Source organism: Tenrec ecaudatus, chromosome 1 (assembly GCF_050624435.1).
Source record: "Tenrec ecaudatus isolate mTenEca1 chromosome 1, mTenEca1.hap1, whole genome shotgun sequence".
NCBI classification, from domain to species: Eukaryota; Metazoa; Chordata; class Mammalia; order Afrosoricida; family Tenrecidae; genus Tenrec; species Tenrec ecaudatus.
This window is the reverse complement of record NC_134530.1, coordinates 220,548,537-220,567,696: the sequence shown is the minus strand read 5'-3', so window position 1 is coordinate 220,567,696 and position 19,160 is coordinate 220,548,537. Positions and strand designations below refer to the sequence as shown.

Genomic DNA, 19,160 nt, shown 5'->3' with positions numbered 1-19,160 from the left:
ATAATTCAAAGACACCAATTTTCAGGCTTCCTTAGTCATTGTCCAGGGGATACACATCTATGAGGCAGTTGAAACTATCATAGTTTCAACTATGATCATCAGGTGCTCCTTCGGCCTCAGAATGGCATCTTCTCTTTTTTAACAGTTTAAACATGTCAAAAAAACAATCAGTTTAAACATCTTTTGCAGCAGTTGCTCAATGCTGCCATTTGGTCTTTTTTTTACTGGCACACCTTACTTTATTGCTCTTCTCGTTAAAAATTAATAAATCATTTTATTGGGGACTCTTACAGTTCTTATCATAACAATCCCTACATCCATGGTAGGCCATTTGGTTTCTTGACTGCTGCTTCCAGTGGTATTGATTATGGAGCCAAGTAAAATTAAATCTTGGGTAACTTCACCATTTCCTCTTAACAGGATGCTGTGTATTGATCTACTTGTGAGGAATTTTGTTCTCTGTATGTTGACGGTGTAATCCATGCTGAAAACTAGAGCCTTTGCTTTTCTAATAGAGTCCTACCGTTTTATCATCCGTTGTCTTTCTAAAGCATAGAGAATCCATACAGTATTGGTAGACTGTAACAGATTTCCAACAAGTGTTAGTTCCTTGTATCTGCATTAATTTTCAGTTCCCTAACAGGACACCAAGACCCACAGTGATCTGGGCCCATTCTACCTCTCTGATGTAACTACCTCCTTTAACTCCCTCTCCTGCCCAGGTACAATGGACTGAGCTGCACTCGTTTATTTGTATCCCTTTTCATGTATTACACTGTTTGCTCTCTATCAAACAACTCCTGGTTTCCTAACAAAATCCTCTCCCCAAACTCACTGCCATCAGATGATGTCAACTCACAGGAATTCAACAGGACAGAGTAGAACTATGTGTAACCCTCTATACCACCAGGGCTCCTTAACAAATCCTAGTCACCTCTGAACACCTATTTCTAATGTAACCAAGGTCAAGTTTACTCCGTGCTTCCATTGAAGGAATTCTTGGGACACTTTATCACTTGAGTCTGGTCCATTATGTTCTCAAATACACCTTGCCTGAGTGATTTTCCCCAAATGGCTCAATACTCACACACCCCAACCATAGAGGTCAAAAGGGTCAAATCTGCAAGTCCATTTTAAGAACCCCCAGGAAACTGCTGAGGTCAAGGGTATGCATATCTGGAAAGCCACCCCATGTCTGAAAGACCTCACTGCAGCAGTGTGTGCTGGTTCCGACGTTACAGTGGTGGAGTTGGTAGGTGTGCCCAAGCCAAACACAGGATGAACACAGGGTCAGTGGCCAAAAAGTGCTTAATTTTTGTTGCACAGGCTTAAAAATGCAGAGGGTCATGCTGAACTTAAGGGTTAGAATCGGGTTCTCTGTTCATTGAGCACATCCAGGTGGGCAAAGCCCCCAAGATGAGTCTCCCAGACCCAAAAGAGCTCAAGGCCAGTTAACCCTGACATGAGTTCCCCCTGCCACACTGAAATGATCCTTTCAAGGACCAAATTGTTCCTAAACCAGAAGAGGTCGGCTGCATGGAAAAAGACACCCCAGAAGAAACCGGAGCAGCAAAAATTTAGAGCTCAGGAATAAGGCTTAAAGTAAACAAGTGCCTATCATTATATCCATGTTATACGACGGACTTCAAACGTGTAGGGGGGAAAATCCATTGCCTTTACATTCAATTTTTCCAGATATCTTGAAACCCTACTCTACTGATTTAAGAATGAAGAGAAAGAAAAGTATAGATGTAGTAGTGGGCAGACCAGAAATTTCAGGTGGTTTCCTGCCTCATAGTCTGCTTTTCTCACTCATTTCAAGAGACAGATGGCCAGTTGAAATTTTTTAAAAGGTAGCAATTTTAACGCTAATCAGGATGCAAGCCTGCAGTGGAACGATTAAGAGCAGTGGCTGTCGTCGAGTCAGGTCTGGGCCTGGAGCTCACAGAATGGAACCTTGTACACTAGGGGCAAGGGTCGCAACTCCATAGCAAGGTAGTGAGGTAATGGGTACTTCAGGCATTCTCACACCACAACGGTCGCCATGAAAGCTTCAGGCATCCTTTCCCAGCACCAAGATGATCCGTACTCCCCTAGCCGAAACGAATCAGACCCGGCTCCCTGAGTCTCCTACCTCCTCCGTAAGCTCCACTCAGAACACATTCGAATCTCAGGGAAAGGACATCTTTAACGGCTTGGTTTTGAGGCCTTACTCAGCATTAAGCAAAGTCCAGAGACTACGTTTGTATGGCGAGAACTGATTTGTCACAGGTGCCAGGAGGTAAGCTTGTCACAAAGCCAAGCAGCCACCTAGTCGCGCTGGTCCGGCAACGCGTGAGGGCGCGTGCGCAGTAGTCCCGAGCAAGGGGCGCGCACGCCTGCGCAGAGGGGGAGCGGTCGTGCCCTCCCCGCCCCGTCGGTGCCCAGCCGCGCCCGCGCAGTGGAGACGGAGCGGAAGACGACGCGTGCGCCGTGGCGACCAGGAGGCTGTGGCGGTAGCGGCCATGGAGCCAGCGGAACAGCTGAACGAGTTGGTGTCGGCCGAGGGCCGAAACCGGAAGGCGGTGCTGTGCCAGCGTTGTGGCTCCCGGGTGCTGCAGCCGGGGACCGCTCTCTTCTCTCGCCGACAGGTAGGGGGGCCGAGAGCGGCCCTTAGCAACCCGGGCGCTCTCCCCGAAGGGGCCGCGAAGGCTGGCGTCCGTCCGCGTTCCTCAATTTCCGGAGACCGCGCCCCACCTCGCCCGGCCCTCGGCCACGCCCCCAGAGCGGGGCCACGCCCCCAGAGCGGGGCCACGCCCCCGCGGCGCCCCGCGCCGAGGCTCCTCCTCCTCGGAGGCGGGCGCGGCAGGGCTGGAGCGATCGGGGTGCAGGTTTTCGGAACCAGCCCCTGTAGGGAAGCTCTCCGCGGGCCCTTCTGCGTGGCTTTTGGCACCGCACATATCCCTGCGAGCTCTTTCCAGACCCCGGGGGCCTGAGTAGCCCCAGGCCACGTCCAGGGTCGGCCCTCGGGGCAGGGGCTCCTGTGCTTGGCGCTACTCTGGGACTCAGTTTCACGCGAAGGAGTGGAAGGAGTGCACCACAAACTTCTGGTTTCCCAGCGCCGCCCGAACTTGTGGGACCTGGCGGGTTTCGATGTTACCAAACTGGCGCTTGATGTGGCTCGGTTTGTGCCCCACGTCAATCCGCTACCACTGAGCCCCTTTCGGGCAGGCCCGGAGCCGCTCCACCAAGGCGCTCCAGAACAACCCACTATGATGAAATAACTGCTGTAACCTAAGTATTGCAGTAGCCCAAGGTTTCCCTGATGGCCCGTGGGGGAGAAATCAGAAGTCCCGGAAATATATTTTAAAGAAGGCTTAAATGGTCTTTATTCAGGTTAGGATCGATTCCCTTCGTATGGCATCACCCCAAGTGAGAAAGTTGCCATGTTTTAAAATCCGGGGTAAACTTTTAATTGAAATAGGCCATCACCTTTCCCCGCCCCTACCCCCTCTGCCATGGAGTCACTTAAAACTCGTAGGTGCAAGATAAGACAAAATAATAATTTATAAATTATCAAGGGCTCATGGGGGAGGGGGAAAATGAGGACCTGATGCCAGGGGCTTAAGTGGAAAGCAAATGTTTTGAGAATGACAAGGGCAATAAATGTACAGATGTGCTTTACACAATTGATGTATGTATGGATTGTGATAAGAGTTGTATGAGCCCGTAATAAAACGATTTTAAAAAGGAAGTACTTTACATACGTAAATGAAATCTAAAAGCTATAGATAGGGCATGTAGTAAGAAACCATGATGTTGATTAAATTATGATTTGAGGGACTAATAAAACAAAGTTAAATCATTAAAAAAACCTCTTAGGTAAGGTTCCGGAGACCACACTGCATCTTCATAGAAGCAGACAGCCAGCCTCATCTTTTACCCGAGGACAGCAGAGGACAAGGTATCATTTGCTTTCAAGCAGATACATAGACTAAATTCAAATTATTTCTAAATTTATGCAGGAACTAAAACCGAACTCACTGCCATTGAACGACTCATAGCCCCTCTAGGTTCCCAAGACTGTAACTCTGGATGGGAGTAGAAAGCCTCATCTCTCTCCCAAGGAATGGCTGGTGGTTTCAAACTGCTGACTTTGAGTTTAGCAGCCCTACATGGAAATGCTGTGTCACCAGGGATCCCCCCTTAGCCACCACCCCCCAAGAAAGCATTAGATCATTTTATTATTTCATGGGGTTAAATAGATGGTGAAGGGTACTCTTCAACATACAGTAAAACCTGAGGAAACTGGAACCAGTGTGAGGCAGGGGAAAAAAAGTGACTCGTGTTTAAAAAAAACTAAGTGGTAAGAATGCACCTTGTCAAAGGCAGAAAACTGTGAAGACCCAGGAAAACAAAACAACCCCCATCAAGTTCTAGCACTTGAAGTTTCATTCACTTTCCCAGCAAGAAGCTCCTCTCCTCCAAAAGCAAACCCTGTTTCATAACACAAAAGAGAATTCCCCAATGTCTGTTTTGTGTCTCAGACTAGGTGGGATGCCCCCAGGCCTTTGGTGAGGCTTCCAAGGAAGGAGAGACTAGAGGTCCAGTTAGTGGCTTTATGAGGTGGTTAGATGTACATGGTGTGTTAGCCCGGGTTGACTAGAGAAACAAATCCGGTGACCCACATATATGTGTGAGAGAGCTTTCTATCAAGCAGTAGTTATAGACCAAGAAAACACCCCAGCCCAGTCCAGATCAAGTCCATAAGTCCAATACTAGACCATAAGTCTGATACTAGTCCATAAACCCCTCTTCAGACTCATGCAGCCACAGCAATGATGCAAAATGCAGGAAGATGCCAGTGGGTGAAAAGCATTATGGATCCAATGGTGGTGTAAGCATCACAGGGCTGGCGCAGGTCTCCAAGTGGCTTGCCAGCAGGAAGGTGAAGCAGAGAGAGTGGCCCTCCTCCAAAGAGCCATTTATCTCGGTGACACCCACAAATGAGGTGATCAAGCTGTGACTTGATTGACAGGCTAAGTAAGCTCCACCCATATCCTCTTATGGGCGCCATGTTGGCACAAAAAAAGCTAACTCACCCCGGGATCTTGGGGTTGAAACACGTGGAGCTGACTTCTGACCTTATGGGCACTGGCACTGGGAGCACTACTGAGCCGGCAGCAGCTTGCTCATTGTGTAAAATGAAGAGGCTCTAGAGCAGGCTTGCTGACAGCACATGCCTGGCATTTCATTCACACTCCTTTCACTTGGCCAATTGTTTCTGTTTTATTTTTCGCAAAGATAGGTTTAACTTGGTAAGTATACGCTTTATTTATTTTTTATTTGTTTGGATAAACTGACAGGAAATATGACACTCTTTAAAGGAGTTTACAGCCTTTCATTTTTTTTCTTTTTTTTAATAAATCATTTTACTGGGGCTCATACAACTCTTATCACAATCAATACATACATTAATTGAGTAAAGCACACTTATACATTTGTTGCCCTCCATCATTAGTCTCAAAATTCGCCTTCCACTTGGGTGCCTGGAATCAGCTCATTTTCCTTTTTTCTCTCCCCCTCCCTCCCCGCTCCCCTCTCCCTCATGAACTCTTAATAATATATAAATTATTATTTTATCTTACACTGCCCGGCGTCTCCTTTCACCCACTTTCCTGTTGCCCATCCCCCAGAGAGGAAGTTATATGTAGATCCCCGAGATGGTTCCCCCTTTCTACACCCTCTTCCCTCCAGGTATCGCCACTCTGATCCATTGGTCCTTAGGGGTTCATCTGTCCTAGATTCCCTGTGTTTCCAGATCCCTACTGTACCGCTTTGCAGCCTCTGGTCTAACCAGGTTTGCAAGGTAGAATTAGGATCATGATAATTGGGAGGGGAGGAAGCGTTTAAGAACTAGAGGAAGGTTTTGAGTTTCATTATTGCTACACTGAACCCTGAGTGACTCATCTCCTCCCCATTACCCCTCTGCAAGAGATGTCCAGTTGTCTACAGATGGGCATTGGGTCCCCATCACGCACTCCCCTCATTCACGATGATATGATTTTTTTCCCCTGCCTTTGTTGCTTGAAACCTGGTCCCCTCAGCCCTTCATGATCACACATGTTGGTGTGCTGCTTCCATGTGTGCTTTGTTGCTTCTGGGCTAGATGACCGCTTGTTTACGTTCAAGCCTTTAAGGTCCCAGATGCTATATTTCTCAATAGCTGGGCACCATCAGCCTTCTTCACCACACTTACTTATGCACACATTCGTCTTCAGTGTTTATGTGGGGAAGGTGATCACACAATAATGGTTTTTGTTCTTTGATGTCTGCTACCTGATCCCTTCAACACCTCGTATTCACTTAGGCTTGTGTGCTTCTTCTCTGTGGGCTTTGTTGCTTTCAAGCTAGATGGCCGCTTGTTTGCCTTCAAGCCTTTAAGACCCCAGATGCTGCATTTTTTTGATAGCCAGGCACCATCAGCTTTCTTCACCACGTTTGCTTATGCACACGTCTGTCTTCAGCGATCATGTCAGGAAGGTGGGTATCATGGAATGACCGTTTAGCTGAACAAGGTGCTATTGTATTGAGGGAGTCTGCTCGAGAAGGCCCAGTGTCCACCTGATACCCTACTACTGAACCTATAAATATATGCACCTAGGTCTATTTCCCCCATAATCATAAATATATTTACATATGTACATGTCTGTATTTAGGCTTCTATGTATGCCTTTGCCTCCTACTCCTTTCCTCTATTTCCTTATACTTTCCTCCTGTCCCACTACCATGTTCAGCCTTCATTCTGGTTTCAGTAATTCCTCTCAGTTACCTTGCCCTTGGTCACTCCCTACCAGTCCTCCCATCCCCTTCATTTTTCTTAGCACTGATTCAACAATGTCTCCATGTACAGTTGACACCCAGTGAGCTATGCACCCTTTCTCACCCTCCCTGGTGAGTCCTCTCTCCCTTATTAGCATAAGCTCCCCACCCATTCCTAGTCTTAGTTTTTCACTTCTCAGTTCGATCCAGAGTCATTCTGAAAAGAGGATAATGCTCAAGGGACGGCACCCTTTTACTAGCTAAGCTAACTGCTGCTGGGTTTTACGGTGACTCACAGGTTATTTTTGCTGCCAGTTTAAAGCTTACCTCAGGGCTTCAGCCACCCTGCATGGTTCCAGAAAGTCTAGAATCCGTGAGGATTTGACATTCTAGTCTACAGTTCCCACCCTCCGGTCGGGATTCCCCTATGGCATCTTTGAATCAAATGCTCAGTGATGATAGGTGGGCACCCATCAGTTTGTTAGGTCTCAAGGCAAAGGAGACCGTTGTGCCTGGAGGCAATTAGCCACACATTTCAGGTTCTCGCCTATGCCCGACTCTCCTCTGCTGTTCCAGATACAGACAGACCAGTTGTACTTGGATGGCCACTGGCAAACTGACGACCCCAAGTAGTATGCAGTGAACTTGAAGGTTGAACCAAACTCACTACCATTAAATTGCTTCAGACTTGAGCAACTCTCTAAGACAGAGTAGGACTGCCCCTTAGGATTTCTTCCTCAGAGTGGCTTTTGGTTTCAAACTGCTGACGTTCAGGTTAGTGGCCCAAATCATAACCCACTACACCACCAGCAGTCTTGGAAGTAGAAAAAGCACTAAGTATGTTGTTAGGCCATTTTAACTGGTATATCCATGCAACCAGGACCCTAAATCCACAAAACAAGAAAATAAATCTCTTGAGGTGTTGGGTTGTACATAAGCCAGCCATCTCAGTCACTTTTTAAAACTTTGTTGTTGCTACTGGAAATATGTACAACTTTTGCTGATTCATGTGTTCAAAATACTGACACCAATTACAGTAACAGCTGTACAACCCTATACTTGATCTCTGCAATTTGTCCATCTCTGTTAACCCTTTTCTCCCACTCCTTCCAACCTCTGTTAACCTACTGTTAAACCCTGGTCTCTGTATGTACCTTTTCTTGTCTCTTTATATATGTGCTATCATGTAACAGTTGTCCTTTTGTGACTGGCTTATTTTGCTCAGTATAATATCTCAAGCTCCATCATGATAAATGGAGAGAATATTGAGGTTGTCAAGGATTTTATCTTACATGGATCCATAGTTAATGCCCATGGAAGCAGCAGTCAAGAGATCAAAGCAAATCTGATGCACAGACTTCTTTTAAGTGGTCAAGATGTCACTTCCTGAACTAAGGTGCCCCTGATCCAAGCCATGGGCTTTTCATTTGCCTCATACGCATGACAAAGGTGGGCATTGAATAAGGAAGACCAAAGAAGAATCTATGCATTTGAATTGTGCTGGTGGGGAATATTCAAAGTGTCATGGAGTACCAAAAGAACCAGCAATGCCTCTGAAAGGTATGGAGAGGCTTTGAACATGTTGTCAGGAGAGTCTAGCTGCTGGAACAGGGCATCCTGGTTGGTAAAGTGAAGAGGCAGCAAAGAAAAGGCAGACTCGGTCAGATGGATTGATCCAGTAGCTCAAGCAGAGCGTTGCTGAGGTTGGCGAAAGACTGGGCAGTACTTTGTTTTGTTGTGCATTCTCACTGTGAGTTAGAACCAACTTGTCAGCATCTAACAACAAAGATAATTTCTAGTACTTGGTAAGCATTGGTATGCCACCCGTAAGGTTGGCAGTTCAGTCATCAGCTACTCCTCTGAAGACAGATGAGGCCGTCTGCACCTGTACAGACTTACAAGTTCTGAAAGCCTACACAGGATAACTCTGAGTTGGAATTGACTCAATGGCACTGGGGATTTGGGGGTTTTTCTGGTTTGTTTCTTTTTCTTGTATTCTAGATTAGAAGCTACTTTGTTAGTTGAGAAATATTTTCAAAAATAGGACTGTAACATGTAAAACTTAATTTGCTCACTACAACTTTTGGCAAGATCAGTTTTAAGTAAAATATATTAAATAGGAATTAAAGACTAGAAAACACACAGACAATGGGGTAGAATTGAGAGTTCCGAAGTAAACCCACGAGCCGCTGATTCTGGACCAGGCTGCCCGCTCCACTGGCTGCAGAAAGAAGGACGGTGTTGGGAGAATTAGATGTCCATATGCAGAAAATTGGATAGAGGCAGTCCCTGGCTTATAAGTGGGTTCCTTCTTAATCTCTCTTGAGGTTAAATCTGTACGTAGAGTGGAACAGTTAGGGAGCCTTCCTACGTAACGTTCCTGAGGCAAATGCTCATCTGACTACACAGTAGGGAGTGTACCTTCCTATAAGGAACCACGGTGGTGTAGCGGTCAGGTGATGGGGTACTAACCGGTCACTCTGCAAGAGAAGGAAGGGGCTTTCTGCTCCCATAAAGAGGCGCCTGTCTGGAGAATTCGCAGGGGCCAGTTCTGCCCTGCCCCATCGGGTCCCTATGAGCTGGCATAGGCTCAGTGGCTGTGAGTTGTTATTGTTGTATCTTTCTGTGCTTAAAAGGCACTAGAGGAAACACTTCCAGAAAACACTAAAACATTCTTACATTAACAATACATGATCAGGAGCTATGTTTTTGATGTAGATTACAAGTGCTTGTTGGTTATTATGAACTGCTGAATTCTTAAATATAATAGGCTTTACATGGGTTGGTTTAAAACCAGATATTCATAACCCTGGACTTCCAGCTTCTGATAAGAATCTAGTAATCAAACCAAACTTCAAGAACGTAACCACAAAAAGACAACTACATCATAAAATGGGCAAAGGACTTAAACAGATACTTCACCAGATGAGCAATCAAATGACTACTGTGTAACTCACTGCCCTGACATTTAATGTGGTGATTCACTATAACTCCTGCCCACAGAGGAGAACAGCCAGACAGGTTTCCAGGACTGTCAGTCCTTATAGAAGCAGACTGCCCCGGCTTGTTCCTGTGAAGCAGATAATGGGGTGGAGCCACCAGCATTAGGTTGTCAACCAAGTGCTTTAACGGCTGTGCCACCAAACCCAAAACTCTACAGAGTCCATGCTGACTCGTAGGGACCTCCTAGGTCAGGGTAGAACTGCCCCTGTGAGTTTCTGAGACCAGTTCTTTACAGAAGTCGAAAGCCCTTTCTTTTCCCCTCGGAGCTCCTGGGGTTAGCAGCCCAGTGTGTATCCACTACACCTCCAGGTTTCCTAAAAGCTCTTCCTCCTTAGCCACCAGAGAGAGAGAGAGGAGAAAGAGAGAGAGAGAGAGAGATCCGGAGCTTCATGGCATTCTCACCAGGATGTCAGAGATGAAAGTCAATATTAACGAGGATGTGGGGCACTTGGAGCTCTTCCCCATGGTTGATGGGGATGCAAAATAGTGCAGCCCTTGTGGGAAAGTGTGGAGGTGTACGTGGACACTGTGTTCATAATAGCCATGAGTAGAAACCACCAGAATGCCCACCCACAGGCGAATGGATCAGCAGGATCGGGAATACTCCTCAGGAGAGAACAATGACGTCTTGGCATATTTCAGCTGTTTGATCTCTTGATCCCAGCAAGATGAAATCCTTCCATCTTTTTTCCGTTTATCATGTTACCTGTTGATCTGCGTGTTATAATGTTGGTTTTATTTACTTTGAGTTGCAGTCTATATTGAAGGCTATAGTCCTTGATCATCAGCAAGTGCTTCAAGTCCTCCTCGCTTTCAGCAAGCAAGGTTGAGAGTCTTCCTCCAACCCCCATGCCAAATTGTCTCCATAGAATCCAAAAGTTATCTTCATGTGTTTTTAACTGTTTTTCAAAGGACATAGATGCTTTTGTTTGTTTACATAGCTTCACTTTTTCTGAAGATTTCCTTCGTGAGAACGAAGTTTTAAAAAGATCCTGTCCATTCCCTGGACATTAGTACATCCCAGTCAACCCTGATCCAACCTAACTCCTCCCTCTTTCCAGCACTAATTATTGTTTCTCCTTCCTGTCCACAAATGCTGACATCAGCACAGATGTCATTTGTAGGCCATGGAGTTAACAAAGTTGCAAAATAAAATCCTGCGGGAGATGCTAACCAGTTTTTGTTCCTTCCCTCTGCGTGTACCACATGCTTAAAGAGAACACGACCCTAGTCTTAGCAGAGACACGCAGTGTGCAACTTCAGGGGCACCAACCACCTCAACGGGTGCCTCCTCAAGCTTTGCGGTAACTCTTGTCCTCATAACCCTGAAATGCTGCCGAGAAGCCTCCGTCACGGCAGTTGTGAGTACAAGAAAGTGAGTACAGGTCACATCACCACTGGCCCAGAACATTCTTTGTTCCTCTGCCCAGTGGAAATTCCCAATGTAGCCTCTAGATGGAACAATTTTGAGAACTAGATTTCTCCAGTCCTCCCATTGACATGGTCTAGGGCAGTGGTTCTCAACCTTCCTAATGCTGCACAGCCCTTCAATACAGTTCCTCTTGTTGTGGTGACCCCTCCAACCATAAAATTATTTTCGTGGCTACTTCTTCGCTGTCATTTTGCTACTATTAGGAATCGGGCAACCCCTGTGAAAGGGCCGTTGGATCCCCCAAAGGGGTCGTGACCCACAGGTTGAGAACCACTGGTCTAGGGCCCGTGGTTAGGTGCTTGTTAGTCCAGGAGTGAGGATTTGTGTTCTTGATGTGGTGGAATCAGCTATACTGAAAACTGTAGCCTTGGTTCTTCTCGGGAAGTGCTTCATACCTCTCTGCTTTCACCGAGCAAGGCTGTGTCACCTGCGTATTGGAATGTGCTCCTGAGACGTTCTCTACCCCTGGTGCCACATTATTCTCTGTGTAGGCCACCCTCTTGGATGACTTGCTCAGCACCTAGATGGAGTAAGTAGTCATTAGACCTAATGATTCTATTCCACAGTTCCTTCACCTAAAGCAATATTTCTCTCCTGGAGGGGAAGACGTTTTGGAGGCTCCTGGACAGTGGCTGGAGCTATATTCCATTGGCACCATAGGGAATTACTGGCATCCAGGAGGTAGAAGTTAAGGCTGCTGCTGAGTGTCCTCACTACACAGGACATCCTCCCATAACGAAGCCTTCTTCCAGCCCCAAATGGCACTAGTGCTCAGGCTGAGACACCTGGACCTAACGACCTCAGAACACTCTGACATCTGTAATCCCATTCAGCCTGCCCATTGTCTTTACCACTAGATCTATGAGCTCCTATGTCCTACCACTTTGGGGTCTCCTCCACCTGTCACTGTTGTTGTTAGGTGCCATTGAGTTGGTTCCGACCCATGGCAACCCTGAGCACCACAAAATAAAACACTGCCCGGTACTGTGCCATTCTCACAATCGTTCCCATGCCTGAGCCCATACTGTGCCCACAAGTAGGAGTTTAGTAAATCAAGGATTAAAACCCAAACCTGCTTACTGCCGTTGAGTCAATTCCAATTCAAAGTGACCAGAAAGACGGTCACCTCAGCTTTCCCCTGGGGAGCAGCTGGGAGTTTATCCACGGCCTTGGAGCTGCCCACCGCGCTGCCAGGGCTCCTAAGCACCCAGACACCGACTCCCGCCTGCACTGCCACTGATTTACAGGGCCACTTCAGGATAGAGCAGAACTGCCCCCGGGGTTTCCAAGGCTGCCAATCTTTATAGAAACAGAAAACCTCGGGGAACTGATTACAAGGATCCACATGTGACCTCTTCCCTGGGGGAGGGACAGCAGAGAAGGGGGGGAAGGGAGACTCCGGATAGGGCAAGATATGACAAAATAACGATGTATAAATTACCAAGGGCACATGAGGGAGCGGGGGAAGGGGAGGGAGGGGAAAAAAAAAGAGGACCTGATGCAAAGGGCTTAAGTGGAGAGCAAAAGCTTTGAGAATGATTGGGACAGGGAATGTATGGATGTGCTTTATACAATTGATGTATGTATATGTATGGATTGTGATAAGAGTTGTATGAGTCCCTAATAAAATGTAAAAAAAGAAAAGAGAAAAGAAATGATTAGGGCAAAGAATGTACAGATGTGCTTTATACAATTGATGTATGTATATGTATGAACTGTGATAAGAGTTGTATGAGCCCCTAATAAATTGTTTTAAAAAAATCAGGAAAAAAAAAGAAACAGAAAACCTCAGCTTTCTCCTGGGAGCTACGGGTGGTTTTTGAACTGCTGACCCTGCAGTTAGCAGTGCAGCATGTTACCCACTGCGCCACCAGGGCCCTTTTAAAGAATTAAAAGTCTGTATAAATAAAGTGGTGGCAAAGATGGAATGGCTCAGCATGCTTAGCTGGCACCCTTGAACCCAATAATTCAAACACTTACGTAAAGCTGCGGCAGAGGAAAGAGTGAAGCCTCGGGGGTGGGGGTGGGGGTGGGGTCAGAGAGAACCTCCGTGTGGCATGGCTGCCTCGTGAGAAGAAGGGCTGTTTGAAACACTGAGACGTTTGACTTGGCCAGAACCCAGACTGTCGCTCAAGTGCAAGGAGAAGACAGCATGATAAAATGGCAAGAAGCGGAGTGGCGTTGGAGGTTAGTTGACTGGAGTGGAGGAGGTGAGGTTGCTGTGGGGCTGAGCCATTCCCACGGAACTCAGAGCCGACCAAAATGGAAATCAGACATGGTATCAGAAAGAAAGCAGAGCCAGGAGCCAGTCGGCAGTACATGGGAAGAGTGATCAGAGACGACTGCTAGGGCCGCAGGGTGGCAGGGACTTTAAAGAAGAGAATTGTTCACGTGAGGGCGTAGGAGCATCACCTGGAAGCTGCACCGGGGAGCAAGAAAGGCATTGACCTCATTTCCCTCTCCAGAGACCGAATGTGGGCGTGTTAGAGAATGGGGGGCACTCGTGCCATGGAATGAACTCGCCACCAAACTCCCTGCCATCGACTCAGTGCCAACTCAAGCTGGCCCTGTAGGACAGAACTGCCCTTGTGGCTTGCTGAGCCTTTAACTTCATGAGAGTAGAAAGCCTCCTCTTTCTTCCAAGGAGCCAGCTAGTGGTGTTGAACCTCTGACCCTGAAATTAGTAGCTCAGCATGTAACCCACAACACCACCAAGGTTCCTCTAACTGTGGAATACTTCTCAACAAGACATTAAAAAAAGCTAGCGATAAACACAGCAACTTAGGCGAGCTCCCAGGGAGTTGGACTACAGGATTCCATTTCTAACCAGTCCTCGGCTTAACGATGCCTTTTGAGTTAGGACGCATCCCACTTCCAACCTCTACTCTGTTCTTATGTGTTGACAACTTATTCTCAGGAACGTGTGCTACAGACTATGTTGCAGCGTATAACTTGCTTTTACCATCATTCTCATACCAGTCCCCGAAGGCAGAGCAGAGGTTGTATTTATAAAAACACTGATGACAAGAGGCAATAATAATGAACACTTTAAAAAATGAAGTATTCAACTTTTGGCAGAACCTACTTAACGATGGACTCATTGGAATGTAACCCCATTAGTTACATTGAAATGTAAGTCAGACTGTGTTTTTAACAGTTTTCAAATGATAAGGAAAACAGATTAGGTGTCTGGAATCTTAAAGGCTTGAATTCAAACAAGCAGCCATCTAAGTGAAGCTTAAGAACATGGGCTCCCAAACTGCCGCCCCCTTTTCAGAAGAAAATTACTCAGTGCCCCCTTGGCAACTAAAAACCTTTGCACTGTACCCCATAATCTGCTTTTGCAGCTCCCTGGATCTCACAACACACCCTGCCCACCCACTCCCCACCCCCGGGGTGCAGTATCGTCCACTGTGGGAATCACTGACTTAGAAGATGGTGGGTAGAAGTGTTTTGGATCACTGCCCCCCAGGGACTACTTCTAGCCGAGTGTTTGGAGATGCACGCTCCAGGGTATTGAATGGGCACAAGTGGTGCTGTAAGTAGCACCGGTGGCGCTGTGGGTTAGGCATTCGGCTGCTAATTGCAAGGTCAGCAGTTCTCACCGACTAGTCATTCCAAGGGGGACAGATGAGGCTGTCTGTTTCACATTCACCCTGCTCTGTTTAACAGCATTGGGGAACCTTGTTCCAGCCATAGGTCGTTTGGGTAGTTATAACATCATTCACGAGCCATACACCATCAATTTTAAAATTAGCCTGCTATATTTGGTCACACATTCCATTAACTCACCCCTAATGTGATGGCTGGAACTGCCTCTCTTTGGTGAGGCACGTGATCTTAGCTGATACTGATTTCTCGGGCCTCGGAGGGCCCTCAGACCAGATGTTCCCCACCCCTCCCATACAGGGGTGCTTGAATCAGACTCGACTGCGGTGAGGCTGGTTTGGGAGCCCTGGTGGTATGGTGCCTACACGGTGGCTGTGATCCATCCCCATGGTCAGCAGGTCAGCAGTTCAAAGCCACCAGCAGCTCCAAGGGAGAGAGACTACAGTCGTGGAGACACACATGGAATTGCTAGGAGTAGTCGGCATTGGCTCGATGGCCGTGAGGGCGCAGGCTTCCTAACTGCAGTTTGAGAGGCGCTTCTCTCTCCCAAAGCATTGACCTTGAGCTGACTGGTGGAAGTTCTCCTTGGCTTCATTTCCCTTTGCTTTCATTCTGATTGCCAGGCACACAGATGCCTTCCTAGTTTGTGAGGAGTTTAGACATGCATTAGGCGCGATCGCAGGGTGAGCCCTAAGAATCTGATGGACAGTAGCCCTAAGGGCGAGGAGCAGAGGGGCAACCAGCCTTTCTGGCTGCGTGTTTTGCCGGCGTTGGGGACAGGTACCAGAGTGTGGACTAGCCACATGGACTGTGTATGCACTGGAAGCGATCGCCTGTTGGTTGGAAAGTCATAGAGAGAACTTGAGGGAGGGAGTGATGGGGCAGCAATCAAGTGCGAAGGGCACGGGAAGCACTGGAGGTGATGCACTGGTACCCCTAGTCCAAAACAGACCGAGTTAGACACTTTAAAATCTGTGCCATCTGTGTGTCACGAGGACCTCAGTGCAGCTGTTTCTGAACATGAATCTTCCCTGGGTAGTGCCCGAGGCCAATTCTGATGGTCTGATGAGGAAAGACCTCCTGAGGAGAGCACACCTGAGCTGACTAACCCTTTTGAAGAAGGGCCCCAGGCTGAATGGGCTGGGAAGCTGTCGACTGGACTGTGTAGGCTCTGTTAGCCACAGTCAGTCAGGGATGAGCAAGGAAGCTGTCACCACAGCAACCAGTGGAAGCTGCTCTTTAGAATCAGGGCCTGGGGCAGATGCAGCCCAGGAGCCAGCAGGTGACCTCGCTGGAGTGCAGAACGGTGATACCGCTCCCTGCCTCCTCCTCCTTCCAGGAAGCAGCTGGCAGCCTCCTGGGAGCAGAGTGGGGGCGGTGACGTGGGTGACATGGGTGACGTGGGTGACGGGGCCACGCGAGCACTGACATCCTCCTCCTTCTCTTACCCTGCAGCTTTTCCTCCCCTCCATGAGAAAGAAGCCGGCGCTGGCGGATGGCAGCAACCCCGATGGCGACCTCCTGCAGGAACACTGGCTGGTTGACGACATGTTCATCTTCGAGAACGTGGGCTTCACCAAGGACGTGGGCAACATCAAGTTTCTGGTGTGCGCAGACTGTGAAATTGGACCGATTGGCTGGCACTGCCTAGATGACAAGAACAGTTTCTACGTGGCCTTGGAACGGGTTTCCCATAAGTGACTGAAGGGAGGGGACCTCAGCTCTACCCCCAACTATAAAAACTACTCCCCACAAGAACTGGCATGTAAGCTGATAGAATTGTCCCTCAGCCTCCTGTGTCCATTAGGAGTCCCAGCAGGTCCCCCGGTACAAGCACAGGACCAAGTCCCGAGTGCATGCCTCTCTCTTGGCTTGCTTCCTTCCCATTTCCTCACCTTCCTTCCCCACAGATGTGGGACACCGGAACGTCTCTCCTCCTCCTTGCTCCCTCGCTCTGCTGCTTAGGCTCCATTTTGCCCCAGCACCTGGCCAGGTGCTCTAGAAGAGCAGTAGCAGCCTTTGAGCCACAGCACGTGACAAATGATGCTCCTGAGCTGATGTTTGACGTGCTGTGATTTCCTCTCTCAAGATTGCGCTGCGTGCCTGTGTCTCAGAGGGGCTGCAATCTAGCTACCCCCGGTGCTCAGCATTTACATCACTAATCAGAAACACATTGCTCTGGGATACCTCTCGCCCTGGGCTGGAGAGCCTCTTCTGAAGGCTGGTAGTGACATTTGATTGTTCAGATGAACCCTGCCCCTTTCCTTTCAAATCTGGATGAGGTTTTTCTCTAGCAACTTCTTACTGCTGTAGCCCAGAAGTTGAAAATCGGGTTTGCAAGCCTATCGGGCAACTGATCCAAATGACACATGCGTCTGTAGTTCTGTCTCGTCTGCACAGGTAACTGTTTTCCCCTCTTGTTCGGGAAGACGTCTTGAAAGGGCAGGATCATCAGTTACATAACCCACTGGCTAGGAGGGTTTCCCCTGGTGATTACAGGCTATGAGCAATCCATGCGATTGCCTCCCCCCTGTGACTCCAACAATGTGATGTTCTCCTGATCACTTGCTTAATGATTTCCAGCAATTCTGTCAATTATCTCCTGAAATGACTCAGCATCTTAAGGAATCTCCAAAACCACGTTTCAATGATCCCGTCTCTGAGGGTTGGAGAGCTCTAGACTTGCTGTGAGGACTGAGTAAGGCCCACATCTTCCGTCCTTTCCTTTGAATTGGCTTGCTGCTGCCTCCTTCAGTTGTAAGCCAAGGGCCCCGCTGTCAATAAAGTGAGAGCCTTGGACACAGTTCTGCGGCCATCCTCGTTAGCTGGCATGGCGTCGATTGTGATGCATGGTGCCCCACGGGTGCAGAGTGGAGCTGCTCCACAGGGCTTTCTGAAGCAGAGTATCAGACCTGTCTAACAAGGTGCCTCCGGGTAGACCCGACCTGCCAACCTTCCGGCTAGGTGCTTAATCCTTTGCAGCACCCAGGGACTCCACAACTAGCCAGCTCCCTTAGAAAAGTGGCTTCCTTCCATGTCGGGGAGGGGGGCCTGAATGACCTCTAGCCATTCCATCTAGAGGTGAGAAAACTGTTCTTTCCAGAAAAACAGCCAGATGCCCTTTAGTGTGGCATTTAAAGGACTTCAACTGAGAATGGTCCACTCAAGTCTGCAGTAGTAAAGTGAAGGAGTAAGCCTAAGTAGACAGCCTCCAGGGGCGTCACACAGTAAAAGGGTCCATGATGGCGTTGTGGGTTTCGTGTTCAAGGCCACCAGCCACTCGGTGGGAGAAAGATGAGGCTTTTCACTCCTGTAAAGACTTACAGTCTCAGAAACCCATGGGGCAGTTCCGCGCTGCCCTAGACGGTTCCTCTGGGTCAGAATCCACTCAACCTGCAGTAAGTCCAAGTGAAGGCCATTGAAGCTCTTCTCACAAGCCAAGTCTACGCAAGTAATTTTTTATATACATAATTAGGCTTTTAACTTTTAGTTTGTTTAATCACAAAATACTACATGAATCCAAAAAATCCACGGGGTTTTTGGCTGGTGGTCATGTGTGTGTCCTCCGTGTTTCAGTGTGTGCGCGGGTGCGCTTGCGTGCCTGTGACTGGACTGTGAATCGGTGCTTCCTTCTGAGATACACAGCGTTGCTTGACAAGCAGCCACTTAGGGACAACTAACAGCAACAACGGTGTGGTGGTGTCAAATAGGGGCTCATACTGTGCTCTTTGATAACTCGCTTTTGTTCCTTTATCAAAATAGGGTGAGCGCCATCCCATGTCAGTGGAGACCCATCTGTGTCTACTGCTGTCTTTCGTACCCCCTTGGCTTGCTGTACCATAATTCGCTCGTGCCGTCCACCATTGGGTTGTTTCCCAGGTTCTGACTCTCAGAAACATTGATGCAGCATGTCACCTACCTGATTAGGAACGGAACTACAGAGGATGGGTAGTTGTTACCGTGTTGACACAAACCTACCCCGAAGCTGTACTGATTGGCCCTCCTCCTGCAGTGTAGCAGGGCAGTCCTTTCCCTGAGTCCTTACTAACACTGGGTATTTATTATGATAAAAATACTTTATCTCTTTAATAGAAGAAAAATAGTATCTCATTTCCATTTGCATTTATTTGTAATGAAATTTTTATCTCCTTTAAAAAAATTTTTTATATCCTTACTGGTTGTCTATTTATCGTTTCTTTTTTGTTCTTTTTTTGAGGATCGTCAAACCTTGTTGCCTCAGGAGTCACAACTGTCGAGTTAGCGATTCTGCCTTTTTCAGTTTGATGTGGACGAAATAAAGGCATTTCAACAGTGG

General features: G+C 47.8%; 1 protein-coding gene across 2 annotated transcripts; it reads left to right on the top strand.

Annotated features, from left to right (window-relative positions):
• Positions 1-2,438: 2,438 nt before the first annotated feature.
• On the top strand, positions 2,439-19,160 carry RABIF (RAB interacting factor). 2 transcript variants are annotated; one of them, XR_012779354.1, is made up of 3 exons: positions 2,439-2,630; positions 16,301-16,610; positions 19,062-19,160. XR_012779354.1 is itself a non-coding variant. In XM_075529004.1 (2 exons), exons 1-2 carry the CDS (start codon positions 2,505-2,507, stop codon positions 16,544-16,546), a joined length of 372 nt encoding a protein of 123 aa, XP_075385119.1. In that variant the 5' UTR covers positions 2,440-2,504; the 3' UTR covers positions 16,547-17,648. The 2 variants fall into 2 exon arrangements, 1 of the variants encoding a protein (XP_075385119.1); XM_075529004.1 differs by lacking the exon at positions 19,062-19,160 and having other exon boundaries at positions 2,440-2,630; positions 16,301-17,648.

Coding starts and splice junctions, on each gene's coding strand:
- RABIF (XM_075529004.1), top strand. CDS start 2,505: ATGGAGCCAGCGGAACAGCTGAACGAGTTGGTGTCGGCCGAGGGCCGA. Junction 2,631..16,300: donor CTCTCTTCTCTCGCCGACAG/GTAGGGGGGCCG, acceptor CTTACCCTGCAG/CTTTTCCTCCCCTCCATGAG.